This window comes from Gavialis gangeticus, unplaced genomic scaffold (assembly GCF_001723915.1).
Source record: "Gavialis gangeticus isolate Ggan-Ray unplaced genomic scaffold, GavGan_comp1, whole genome shotgun sequence".
Classification (NCBI taxonomy): domain Eukaryota; kingdom Metazoa; phylum Chordata; order Crocodylia; family Gavialidae; genus Gavialis; species Gavialis gangeticus.
In genome coordinates, this window is record NW_017729034.1 from 27061764 (window position 1) to 27075113 (window position 13350).

At 43.5% G+C, this 13350-nt stretch overlaps 1 protein-coding gene across 1 annotated transcript in view; it reads left to right on the forward strand.

Moving 5' to 3' along the window:
- Positions 1–11330, forward strand: part of LOC109304217 (potassium channel subfamily K member 16-like) — a 17995-nt gene extending 6665 nt beyond the window's left edge. The window contains exons 2-5 of the mRNA XM_019526698.1: positions 4364–4478; positions 5107–5273; positions 9107–9272; positions 11107–11330. Coding sequence (XP_019382243.1) covers positions 4364–4478; positions 5107–5273; positions 9107–9272; positions 11107–11330 — 672 coding nt within the window. The remainder of the gene's footprint in view (positions 1–4363; positions 4479–5106; positions 5274–9106; positions 9273–11106) is intronic.
- Positions 11331–13350: the final 2020 nt, after the last annotated feature.

Below are 13350 nucleotides of genomic sequence, written 5' to 3' on the forward strand. Positions count from 1 at the left end.
CAGGGCTGCCTTATAATAGGTTCTAACCCCCCCCCCCCCCGCCTTGTCCCCTCCTCAGCCCTTAGATACTGTGCTGAGAAAAACTTTAAAAATGTATAATGCTCTGTCCATGTACCTCATCCCAGATCTGTAAGATCTCTGCACTTCTTCTCCACCTCATCCTTTGCCTTCAAACTCCATCCCACAGCACCCATTGATATTCCAGCTCTATGCCTTTCAGTGGAAGATGCAGAAAATTGTTGTGCTGTAGTCCTGGACAGGAGGAAACCTGAACCAGATGGAGACCTATAAAATGTTTCATTTGTGATCTCAAGCAGGATTTGAGACCAGATCTATAGAGATGAAAGGTCAGTTTTCCTATAGCATAGGCAGGGAGATGTTTGGTTTCTTTTTCTATGTTCAGAGTAATCAGTGCAACTTGGACCTGCTCCTGGTGCAATAGAGACTAGACGGAATTGTATGTTTAAATAACACTTTTTATATGTCCCTTAAAATAGTGTAAAGGCCAGTACCAAACCTCTCTACTGCCACTGACAGCTGATCTCTTTAACTAATACAGGGCAGGACCATAAGAAATCCCTAAATTAATAAACCCCTCTTTTTCCTGCTTGAGATGTATCCAGTTTCAGGGTTGGTGTCCCTCTTTCTGTTAACTGTTTCAATCAGGCCCTCAACCTTCTGCAAAAAGAATACCAGGTTTGCATTGTAATCTTGCCCCACTGTGGTAGAGATCCTTAAGCAACATTTCCCCAATCTATATCTAGTAGCTGGATTTGAGCAAGCAGTGAAATGCAGATCACAGAAAACAAATGATTCTGCCTGTCCATAGGGACCATGCTGTGATATAAATATAATGGCAAGTATCTGACACTGTTTGGCACAATACTAATGATAGCAGAGAAAGCCAAGAGCATCCTGATTCCCAGTTCTAAGCTCCACCCAGATATTTTCATAGAGCTAAACACTTATTTGGTTCAGTCTTGAATAGCTTAGGAAGTTCACTGAGGCCTAGATTCTCGTCTCTGTTTCAAAAGAATTGTATTAAAGCCAACAGGTTTGCAGTGGTGTCATTGAGAGAAAAACTTTGTTCGTTTTTTGTAGCAAATATGAAGAATGTGCTTTAACTGCCAGCTGTCCTGCAGAAAACCAGAAGAGGGCACTAAACTGTCAGCTACAAGGGCTTAAGTGCCTTATGCAGAATAGTGCCTAGGGCAGGCTGTTAAGTTTAGGGCTCATCATCACCCCAGACCCTTTTAAATACCTCTCCAGTACCTATGAATAAGTGGGAATGGAGTTCCACTCAAATGAAGTCCCTGCTTCTCAGGTACTACATAGAAGCCATTTCCAGTTTTTATCATCTAGCTATATAGTCAAAAGAAGCGTGTCTCATAAATCCAAAGTGGGCCTCTACTCTGAAAAGTGACAATGTACACAGTATTGTCAGACTCAGTCCTCATAGTGTGTTATTGTCATGAGACTCACTTTGCTCAGGTGACAAGTAAAAAGATGGATATTCTGCCTGCTAGCCCCACAGCCCCATACCCTAGGATCATGGAGTAAACCTAAGGTTCATTCTTGCACATATCTTATCACTATTGAGCTGATTCTGCATGTAACAGAGCAACGTTTCCATCAGCTGCACTGATTCCACTGTGCTAAAAGAAAACCTGAGTGATGGATGGGCAATGAACAGAGCCATCGATCTGCAGAGCCTTCCCTTCCCTAGTCCTGGGCTCCCCAACACCACAGTTCTGCTGATGCACCTCAAAACTGATTTGCAATCATTCCCGTTTCCCCATTCTCTCTCCTGCACAGCCCTGATAGGAACTGCACTGATGAAAACCTGAAGAAAGATAGACTGCTTTGCCAAGAGACCCAAACTTTTGGAAAGTCCAGATCCAAACACTGGTCCCATCCCTGATAAAAGCTTATTTTGTCAGAAAATTAAGCAAATTTGACTCTGGAGACAGATAGAAAACAGATAACTTGAGTCAGAAGAAGACATTTTTATGGTTCCCTCTCTAACCATACCCACAATTTCAGCCATAAATCAACTGAAATACCTTCTGGCCCAGAGGGTTAACTGCTTGGCTATGGTCCAGGAGACTGCACCATGTCAGGGGAAGAAAGGAACACAAAAGTGGCATAAAGATCATCTGTACTGTCACCAGATTTTGGTATAGCTCTGGAAGGCTTATACTTTTAAATTAAATTAGAGCATCTAAGGGTAGACACAGATGGATGCAGCATAGTGGTTATGCCAGCTGGGTCCCTTTCCCTCTAGCCACACTCTACACCAACTTCAGGAAGAGATAGAGGTTGAAGCCATTATGCTGGCTTTCCCCCAAAAAAATCCCTCTTGCATTGGTATGATCTCTCCGCACCTAAATATACCTGCTGCATGGCCAGTTTCTCCTGGTGTGCTGTGCCCAAAGCAGCCACGCCACACAGAGACAGGTTATGGAAATGGTGGCCCAGAAAGAGTGCTACACAGCCAGAGGATTCAAAATGTATTTTAAAAATGCCTTATGTTTTCCTTCTGGTCTTTGTGATGTGGCAGTTACACCTCTGAGCATTTACACTTTGAACTGAAAAGAATCCAAGATTGCTCCTTTCCAGTCTGTAAGTTATAACTGAGATGGTTTCCAACACTCTTAAAGGAAAAGGGCTGTGATTAGAGGTATACCTGAGCACTTTGGTGGTGCATAGGCCAGCATCAGTGGCTGAGTTTCTGGAAATGGCAACAGGGCCAAGCCAGCAGCTCATCAGTGGCTATTTTTACTCCCCCCCCACCTCCCCCCCAGAACTGATGTCCAGGGCTGGTACCCTAGTGTTCTCCTCCCTTAGCTATGCAACTGACTTAGGGGTTTCAAGATTTTCTTGTCCCTTAGGAGATTTCAAGATTTCATTCTCTCATAACTCCCAAATAGAAAATAAGGCAGTGACTTTGGATAATTTGATGTGTCCAACTCATTGGAAAACCAGGAGAAGTTTTTAATGATTAGTACAAACATGTTGGTGACAGCAAGGAGAAAAATATGAATGGCATTGCTGTAATAGAATGGACTATGGTAAGATGCACAGCAACTTTATTCTGATGAGTATCAGTCTCTTTGCAGATTCCCAAACACTGCTGTAATTGTTACTGGGAGAAAAATTTAACGTATTATACCTAGAACCAACCAAAAGTTCTGTTAGTATTCAGGGCATGTCCACTAATATTGCAGAAACTCTGCAGTCCAGACTGCCCAGTACCAAGGCACTGCAGAGGTAATACTTCCACCAGCCATCTGAGCTGTGAAGTAGAATGGCACAAACAGGGGGGATCTCATACTTCTTGGGCCAGCTGAGGCTGCAATCCTTGTTGAGGCAACACACTTCAGCACCTCCATGTCTTGTATCACTCAACAGCAACCCTTTTTCTAATAATAAAAGAATAGGGTGATGGGTGCACAAATAAGTTGCATTCAGCTGTTAAGGGGAGGATGAGGGCCATGATGGTGTGGGACCTCACAAGTGACGGATGACAAATGTCGAGTCACAGAACCATAGCAGATGAGTGAAAGATATCTACTACCTTGTGAACAGAACATTACTGCAGTTAGGAAATGTTCTACTCACTTGAGGCCATTTATTTGTCCAACAAGTAAAATACTCATTGCAATGGTACCTGCAAAGTTGTACCCGCTTTATACACTGTCTTTGTCGCCTGCAACACCCAGTAGGTGAAAACTATTTAGAGCAGCAGTAGATGCCTCTTCATTTAACTCCAGCTGAGAGGTGCTGTGTCAGACAGGGAGGAAGGTGCTTGAGATGATTGGTAAAGTCATGGAGTGAAGACATCGCAAGCAAAAAACAGGCCTTGCCTCAGTGCGCAAACAGAGGGATTAGAGATGATCCAGTCATGTCTCCCACACTCTTATGTGGGAAGCTTTAAGTCTGAGATGAGACGGTGAGCTGGAAGGAAGGAGAAGAGCACCTGCCTTTATTGTAATGACATAATTCACTTTCTTTCTTGTCTGAGCATTTTTTATGCCCTTGGTATTCCCTTCCCTTCATCCTCCAACTAGTTGATGAAAGAGTCCTGCTTAGATGGTACAGTTCTACAAATGAGTGCACAGGTCCTTGACTAGCCTTACTCCACAGGTCTTTGTTGTGCTACAACAGAAATCTTACCGGCCCTCCAGACCCAAGTCTGTGCTCTCTGGTGACCCCACTGCTCACTGTACTTCTGTGCCAGTGACACTGTACTTCTGTCTATTCATCATCATTTGGTTGTCCATTCTTTAACCTGGCAACCTTCCTACCCTGAACTTGTGAGGGTGGCTCATCTGTGTTCTCTTGGCCTCTTCTTCTGCTTCAGGTCATCATGGAAGCATGGGAGAAAGGGGTCAACCCAGAAGGAAACTCTACCAACCCCAGCAACTGGGACTTCAGCAACTCTTTCTTTTTTGCTGGAACTGTTGTCACCACTATAGGTGAGGTGTCCTCTCTTCTATTAAACACATCCTCTGTAAACAAGGGCTTCCTCCAACTGTCCTGTGAAGGACCAAATCATTAATACTTCCTGGACAATACAGTCCTGTCAGAATAGTCTCTACCATTGTATGGTATATTTACATAGCAAACTTTTCAGCCGACCTCCATTTGTGTATATTCCTTTTGCACACCAGTTTACTGTTCTTGCGAAAACAGACCAATGCCTGATCTGGAATATGAAAAAATAAGTTTGCATATGTAGACTGGGTGACTTCTCCATTTGCATCAGGCATGTATTGTATTTGCTTATGCAAACAAGTAGTTGAATTTGCCACAAAATTAGAGACCCAGACTGAAAAATAAAAACCCTACTGTGGAAGGTATTTCCAAATAATATTTTTTTCAGTGTGAAATGGTGGTTGATAGTGGCTAATGCTTGAGGCCCAACCAGCTGGTATACCATTTTCTCCAGTCTAGAAAAGTGTATACAAGTCTGCAGACTGCTGGGGCTGGATAGAACAGAGGTAAACTAAAGTCCCAAGCCCTGGAAGTTCCCCAATGGCTAGCGGACTGACTGTAAAGCCTTTGTCATACAATTGTCCTGTTTATTTTCCTTCTTTTCTGCAGGTTACGGTAACTTGGCCCCCAGTACAGTGGCTGGTCAGGTGTTCTGTGTGTTTTACGCCTTGTTTGGGGTGCCACTTAACCTAGCCTTTCTCAATCAGCTGGGAAAAGGGCTCAACGCACACCTTATCACTCTGGAGAGATGGGTGCACAAACCAGGCCGAGCCCAGGTACAGTGTCCATTTCTTATTGGTCTTCCACATATTAAAAGATAGCTGGCCTTCTCAGGCACCCGGCACCTTAGGCTGAGCTGTTGCTGAGCTGTTTGTGTGTACATTCTGGGTCATAATAATTATCGTGTGGCCTCTCAGTAATCAGTAAACTGATACATTGTGTTTATGTACAACGACTTTAAAGAAACTTGCTCTTTCCTGAAGGCCATGATCTTTACCCCTCTCGAGCCCTGATTCAGCAAAACACTTAATCATTATTTATTTAGCTATAATCATGCACTTAAGTACCGCTGACCTCAACACAATATAAGCACACGCTTATTAAAGTACGCCATTTCTGACCTGCCTGTGGTATCTTTACAATGTGCCAAAGCAACTTCCTTTTGAAGTGATCCATTTTAACCTAGCATCCTTTCACCAAATGCCCTAACCATTCAGCAGCTGATTCCTTTCCCCTCTATTACTGCCTTTTTAAAATGAAGACAGATAAAGACTTACTTTGGATCTCGTCTACATTAAATCCCCCAGATTTAGTTTAAAAAAAAAGGCAAAGGATAAAGATAAAAAGTAGATGAGATCTTTTCAAAGCCACTTCATGCTCCTGTGCAAAAGTTCTGCGAACTGGGCTCTGAAGTCAGAGAAGAGAGAGAATAGGTAAGATTCCCAGCAGTCCTAATTATGAATGGTCCCTTGAAAAATGCATGTCCATTCAACAGCACTTCTACACAGTCAGTTTACCATACCAGGCTGCCTCCTAAACAAGGAGCAGCACAGCACTGGTGAGAGACCGTGCGCGTCACACTGCTCTGATGTTAATTAACATACCTGCAGCACTGTGCAGACACCATGACACTGCTTCCGGTTTAGGAGGCAGCCTATGTGGAACAGTGCAGTGAACTTGAGGGCTCTGCCACTAGGGATGGTAATTTTACCAAGTATGTCCTCCATCTCTATCCCACTCAGCTCTAAGGACTTGCCTACATCAGACAGGCTAGAGCCATACCAACCACCACCACCACGTCTGGAGACATAGCATATACTAACAGTATTTCAAGACTAATTTAAACTGGTTCCTCAAACAAAATCCACTATCCTGGCAAAAGGATTTTTGCTGGTATGGCTGCAAGTACAATGGGGCTTTTGCCATCACATCTTTGTTAAATAGGAATGTGATTTTATTATTATTGTTATTCCTAACTGGCATAACTGCACTTGCAAAACTTGTAGTGTAGACCAAGTCTTAGCCTGCTTATCTCCTCACCCACTTTGTAAACACTGTTCTGGAAAATAGGTTAGCTCCTCTCAGACACCATTTTTCAACAAGTATTAGGAAATTAACTGACGACTGATTCTAGCCACTCCAGGCCGGACCCTTACTTTCACTTTAAAGGTCTTTTGTGACCAAGTTCTAAAATACAAATCCTAAATAAATCAATAAAAAACAGCAATGTAACACTTCTCTTCCAAGCATTCTACCTACACACATTATCTAAGTATTTTAACACCCCCAGGACATGAGGATAATGATAATAATACATAGAACTTACATCATCAACGGATGTCAAAGTTCATTATAAAGGAGGTCAGAATCGTTACACACATTTTACAGATAAGAAATTGAGACACTGAGATGGAACGTGACTTGCCCAAAGTCATCCAGCAGACCCAATCCAGGAATAGAGCTCCCTCCTCCCCTCCTTTCCCAGGAGAACGACATAGAATTGGCACAGTCAGTGAGTCGTCTATCCCTCCTATTGAAGCTGGGCCACTGAGCTGTCAAAAGAACAAGAGTCATGTAAGGACACTTGGAGAACAAGCATGAGGGAGAAATGACTGTAACCCAGCGATCCTCTCAAAGGGACGATTCCTGGGTGCTGGCCCCTGCTGCCAGGTTTACTCCTCCTTTTTTGTGGGGGGTCCCCTCCTCATAACTGAACTATCTAACATGCATGCAGTCCTGGTTTTCAGGAATCAAACCCAGGAATCCCCTCATAGGCAAGGCAAAGAGTCAGACTCCCTCTTGCTTATGCCCTCTTCAGTCCCATGTTTCTAGAACTGTTGACTGCTCAGTTTCCCACCTTCAACAGGAGGAGTAGAAATGGAAAATAGAGATGGTTCTTAGTGTGAGTAGGATACTTCCTAGGAGGTGGGACATGAGGGTTTCAATCCCCTCAGGCTGGAAAGGGCCTAGAACCCAGGTTTTCTACTTCCTGGGCGAGTGCTCTGAACACTAGACTTTTGCAAAAGGGGGCTGGGTGGCATGACTTCAACTAACCAAGCTTTTGAGAGAGCATGACCACGGACACTGCATTTTATAATGAACTAAATGCTGTCCATATGCTTTAGGCACTGATCTGTGGTTGCTTTGGATTGCAATAAGATAAAATCTCCCACTGTGCAGCCCTGGATCAAGTACCTAAGCTCTAATGAGGAGCTGGAGTTCAGACATACTCCTGTGCCTAAATGTTTCTTATTGACACCTTCCTCTTCAACACATAGGCCCCCTGGATTGTCCTCTGTGGATGCGTCTACACATTGCTGTATGGTGACATTGCTATGGTGCTGGGCCCTTTGGAAGTACTAAAGTATGGTGTAGTAACCACCCACACTGCGCCATACAGGCAGCACATGCTTACATTTTACTGCTATGTCACCATAGTGGCACACTGTAAACAAGGAGTGCACCACTACAGCAACATAGCTAGTGATCAAGTGTAGATCTGTGTGATCGCCATGTTATCATTGTACACCATACAACAACATAGCGTGTCACTATGTTGTTGTAGGGCGATGTGTAAACGTGCCCTGTAGGCACCTAGTTCTTCCTGCTGTAGAGGGAACCTGGCCACCTCATCCTGTTGAAATGGATCATCCTCCTGGGACAAAACATCTATTTTTTATGAACGCTGGAGCCTAAACGTAGGTGCTTGAGAACAGTCTGGATCTGGCCCTGACTTGTGCAAAGAGAGGTAGAACTACCATTAGAACTCGGGAGTACCTGACAACCACTCCCATGGTCAAACCACTAGACCATTCCTTTCTCAGATTCCCCTTGTGTTGATTATTTTGTGCCTGCGTGTAACCAATGCAGCCATGTATTTTGTAGGGGTAATTTAGATGACTACTTCTGACACAAGGTAAACATTTATATCAAGTGAAACACATATCCACCCAGTACTGCCAGAATGCACTTCTGTTCTGTCCACTTCTATGTTAAAAAAGGCAAACTGATTTCAACTAAACTTCATCCAAAACCAATGTGGGTTGAGATACATTAAGCCAAGTTATACATCTTAAGAAGCAGAGCATATTAAAGGAATGCTAATGCCATGTTATCAGCTCTTGTGCTTCTAACAGCTCCTGGAGTCACTTGATGAGAACAGAACCTCATCTTCCATTAAAAAACAAAAGTGAGTTTCCAGCCATCACAACTGAAGCTTGAACATGAGACCTAGGTGCATCCAAGAGACCCACGAATCGAAAGGCAAACCAAAAAAATGCATCTATCTATCTATCTATCTATCTAAAACATCATGATCTTCTGAGACCCAACTCCTGATTTTTGAATGCTGGAAGCTGACATTACAGCGGACAAATGTTCTGGGAGGCATGCTCTGCCTAGGCATTGTTTCAGACTGTATTTACTGAATGCAATTGATTCATGCCTGCACTTCATGGGAGAAGATGAGCATTTGTTCATTCTTTCTATCTTGTCTATTGGTCCTGTAGTAATTGGGCTTCGTGGCACTATTATATATCCTAAAATCCAGTAACAGTACAAAAACAGACATGACGCGCTACTGAGTTGCCCTTTTCTTTCTCTCCTGCAGGTGGTGCAGACTCTGGCCATAGCTCTCTTTTTGGTCACTGGGACCTTGCTTTTTCTAGTGTTCCCCCCAATGATTTTCAGTTATGTTGAAGGCTGGAGTTATGGAGAAGGCTTCTACTTCACCTTTATCACCCTCAGCACCATTGGATTTGGGGACTATGTAGTAGGTAATGAAGGGGTTGGTTTGGGGGAACTTCATGAGCTTATGTTCTTCCATCACTGTTCACTAGAGTAACTGTTGAAGTTACTGATATTACACCAGTGGGAGACTGGCCCTTTGTGGACAGATGGATTAACTAGTGCCAGCTATGCTGATAGATTTAGCACTATAGGGTTTCTTCCACTGGGAGCCAGATTAAGACCCACCACACTTACTCCGCACTAACCACTGAACATCCATTCAGCAGTAACTGCTGCCAAACTAATTTAGACTTGAGCCAGAGGCCTACAGGTGAAAGACTCTGTAGCCCCTTACTAATTCTTTGAGCTCAGGTTAGGGTTGTTTTGATTAGTTTCTTCCCTGTATGGAAAAGACCAAGCTACCAAGATTATAGTTATGGGGTGAACCCTAGTTAAACCCAGAGAGAAGGCTTTTGTAAGAAGGTGTACTAAATGGCAGCGTACGATCTGCAGGAGTCTGGGCCAAGCAATATAGTGGTTGCTAGCAATATGTGAGACCTTTTCGCTGCACCTGGTTTTTTAAAATGATGTACTGAATACTTGAGGTGTATAGACTGTCCACATGTGAAAAACAATAGGATCTGTCACCTTGTGAGGGATTTCTCCTCACTTCGTCCCCTGGTCTGTCAGGGAGCCAAATGCCATATTTGGCTCACATGGATTCAGTGAAGGAGCACACTGGAGCACGGACTGAACTACTTGTTTGGCTGGTGCAGTGAGCATCTGTTCTCTGGAAATGCCACATGCATGTAGTGACTGTCACATTCTGATATATAACATGGCATACATTTGCTCAATAATGCATTCCCCAGATTATATCTGAGCCTGTCTGTTCAGGACTCCAATGAGCTGCACACTACATATATTGGCAGCAGTGTAAAACACCTATTTGTGCCCAACATATTAGAGCAGACATGTCAAACATAAAGCCCACGGGCTGGATCTGGCTTGCAAAGACTCCCTATCTGCCCACCCTAGTGCTGCCCCTGGGTCTGATCAGACCCACACAAGGTATGGCACACTCCCGGGGCATGGGGCCAGTCCATAAGCTTGATCAGGCACATGGATCCCTTCCCCTTCTCCACCCTCATTCTCACCCTCACCCCCCAGGGGTGCATACCTGATCTAGCATCCACTCCAGCTGGTCCAGCTTGCAGCACAGCCCCCAGACTGGCTGGAGCAGGCACCATATGCAACACAGTCCAGGAGCTGTGGGGCTCATGCTACGTGTGGTGAAGTCCAGCTAGTATGACTGTGTGCAGCACAGCTACTGCTTTGGCCAGACTGAGCCACATGCAGCGTTCATTCCAGCCACTCCAAGATCCACAGCACATGCAACTTGGGTCCCAGACCGACTGGAGCAGCCGCCAGACCAGGTATGCTAGAGGATGGTAAAGCAGTATGTGGGTTAAATCCAGCCTGTGGACTGGCCTCATGCCAGTCATCCAGCCCATGGAGCCAGATGAGTTTGACAACCCTGTATTAGAGAATCCATACACCTATACTAAAACATGGCCCTCTAGCATACTTACAGCTGTCTTTTTTTCCATAAGCAAATCATGTTACACAACCTTGTTTAAAGTTAGATGTGGTTATTGCTTATATGTAGACAAGGCGTTAGAGTTTCGGTACCATCTGCTCCAAGCCTAATTTCACACTGTGAACAGGAAAGTAAGCCACAATATAATAAGTTTCCTATGAAGAATGCATGTAGTTCTCATGATCTCAGTAGATCATGCATAATTTGCCTGATGTATGTGTGCTTGGACTCCTGTTTGCCCAGAGTCCAGCCTAACACCTAGAGTTTCATGGCTTTTTCAGGCACAGATCCCAACAAGCGCTACATCTCAATCTACAGGAGCTTGGCAGCCATTTGGATTGTTTTCAGCCTGGCTTGGCTTGCTCTCGTCTTTAATCTGGGAGCTGTCCTGATGGAGAAATTCCTTCAACTAAAGTGGCCCAAATCTGACGAAGGCACAGCAGAGGAAGCTGTAACCAAGCTGGAGGATGAGTCTGCTCAACCTAGAATCCACATATCCAGCTGAGAAAGGCTCATGGAGAGCAGTTTAGAAAGAGCAAAGGCTCTCCTGCCCCCACCTCTCACACCACACAAGCCTTCTGGATAAAAATTTGTTGGATCTAAATCACGGGTTGTGGACCATTTCTGAAGTAGAAGATATTTTCAGAAGCAAGAAAACTCTTTCACAGCATAAAGGCAGAAGCCAAAACAAAAACTGTTGAGAAAATGGAACTGTAATACACATACCCCATCATTTTTCTCACCACCAGCCCTAGGACAAGTGGTCCCGAAAGAATTATTTGCCATCCATTTGATCTTATCACTTTATTTCCTCAAATGCAGATCTCCAGCTTTCAGAAATCTGTGGTGACTGCCTCCCGGCAGAAGTGTGAATGCATAATATCAAAGGAGTCCATCTAAAAACACTGGGAGAGAAATCACTCTTTGCTCCCAAGTGGCCACAATGAGAGAAACACAAACGGTGATGGGCACATATATAATCACATTCACCAGATGAAATATCCCACCCCCATTGTGTGAAATCTTTAGCAGGTTTTCTCCTTCATGTACAATTACAAAATTTCGATAGCCATTTTCCCGATAACCTTTTCTTTCAAATGTGTTAAAATGCCAGGTCCGTCCCACAGTTGTTTTCATTGGTAGAACTTCATTTGGAATGAACAGACAGCTGGTAGCAAGTTCTGATCTCAGACCATTTCCCAAGCCCCTTGAAAGCAGTTCTGTGAGCCAGATATTGATGCAAGTAGATCTTTTTGTTTCTGGCTGTTTCAGGACTGCTTTACCAGTGTGTGGTTCTTGCTTTGGGCCAGTTAATTAAGCAGCTGACTATATGGACTTTTTACGATCCATCTGACCCTAGGCAAGGCTGACAGGCTGCAGCTATTCCAAATTCTGCCTTCAGCTACATACATGACATCTTTTGGTGGGAATGAGGAATTTGGCATTGTTTTCTAATGCCAGGATTTGCTTTTCTAAGAAGCTAGAAAAGCAAAGCAAAGACTGCATGCAAGCAGCTGATACTAGTTTGGTTACAGAACCATAGAAATGTGGTCATAGTGTACTGAAAGCATTAAAACTTTATAAAGGGTTAATAAATCATACAATAGATGTTTTAGTAAATGGTTAATCAACTATTCCAGACTGTTATAATTCTCAGCAGACCAGTAGGTTACTTATAGCCACAGATAATATCTGCTCTGGGTATGCTTGTAACCAACTTAATGCTATACTATAATTCATAAAATGTGCTTATATCATATAATAACTACTTATAAACCCATTTAGGAATAAAACATTCATGTAAAGTATGAGTGAAATACAACTGGACATGCAGAATTCATCAAACCGGCCATTGTAGTGTTGGGGTGGTGTCATTGTCCAGGAATTATGTGAGAGGTATTTTTTATCAGGTCTGATGAAGAATGCCTTGCATTTGACAGTGTGTTTAAGTCTATCCCAACATACAGTTGGTTCAATACAAAATATCCACAAAAATCCTTGCCTGTCACATCAGCCGAGCTATGATTTGCAGAAAATATAGTTTATCATGTCAGCCTTTCAGTTCTTCAATATTTCATTATGAGAAAATGTCACAAAATGTGAGAGATCTGTATTGCCTGGAAAGCACAGGGGTGACTTCTCCCACCCACCTGCTTTGCTGGATTCAATGTTCTGGGAAGTTTCACATCATGTTTGTTTTTGTATCTCACCCAGCTTGTCTTCATTACTCATTGTAGATACCAATAGACTCCAGCCTGGCTACTCTAGTCTGAAATGCTGGAATATGAGTAGGCAGCTATCAGCTTTATTGGGTTCCTTCAATAAAGTCTGGAATACCTAGATCCCTTCCTAAACCCCATTCTAGTCTAGCTACCACCTATTTCACAATTCTTACCTATATAGGCCTCATACAGACATTCATTTTCTCCTGGGAGTCGCTGTTCTCCCAGGAAAAACCACAAGTATACAGATGTTCAGGCTTTTTCTTCCAGAGTAAAAATGCATGATTGAGGAGAAAAATAACC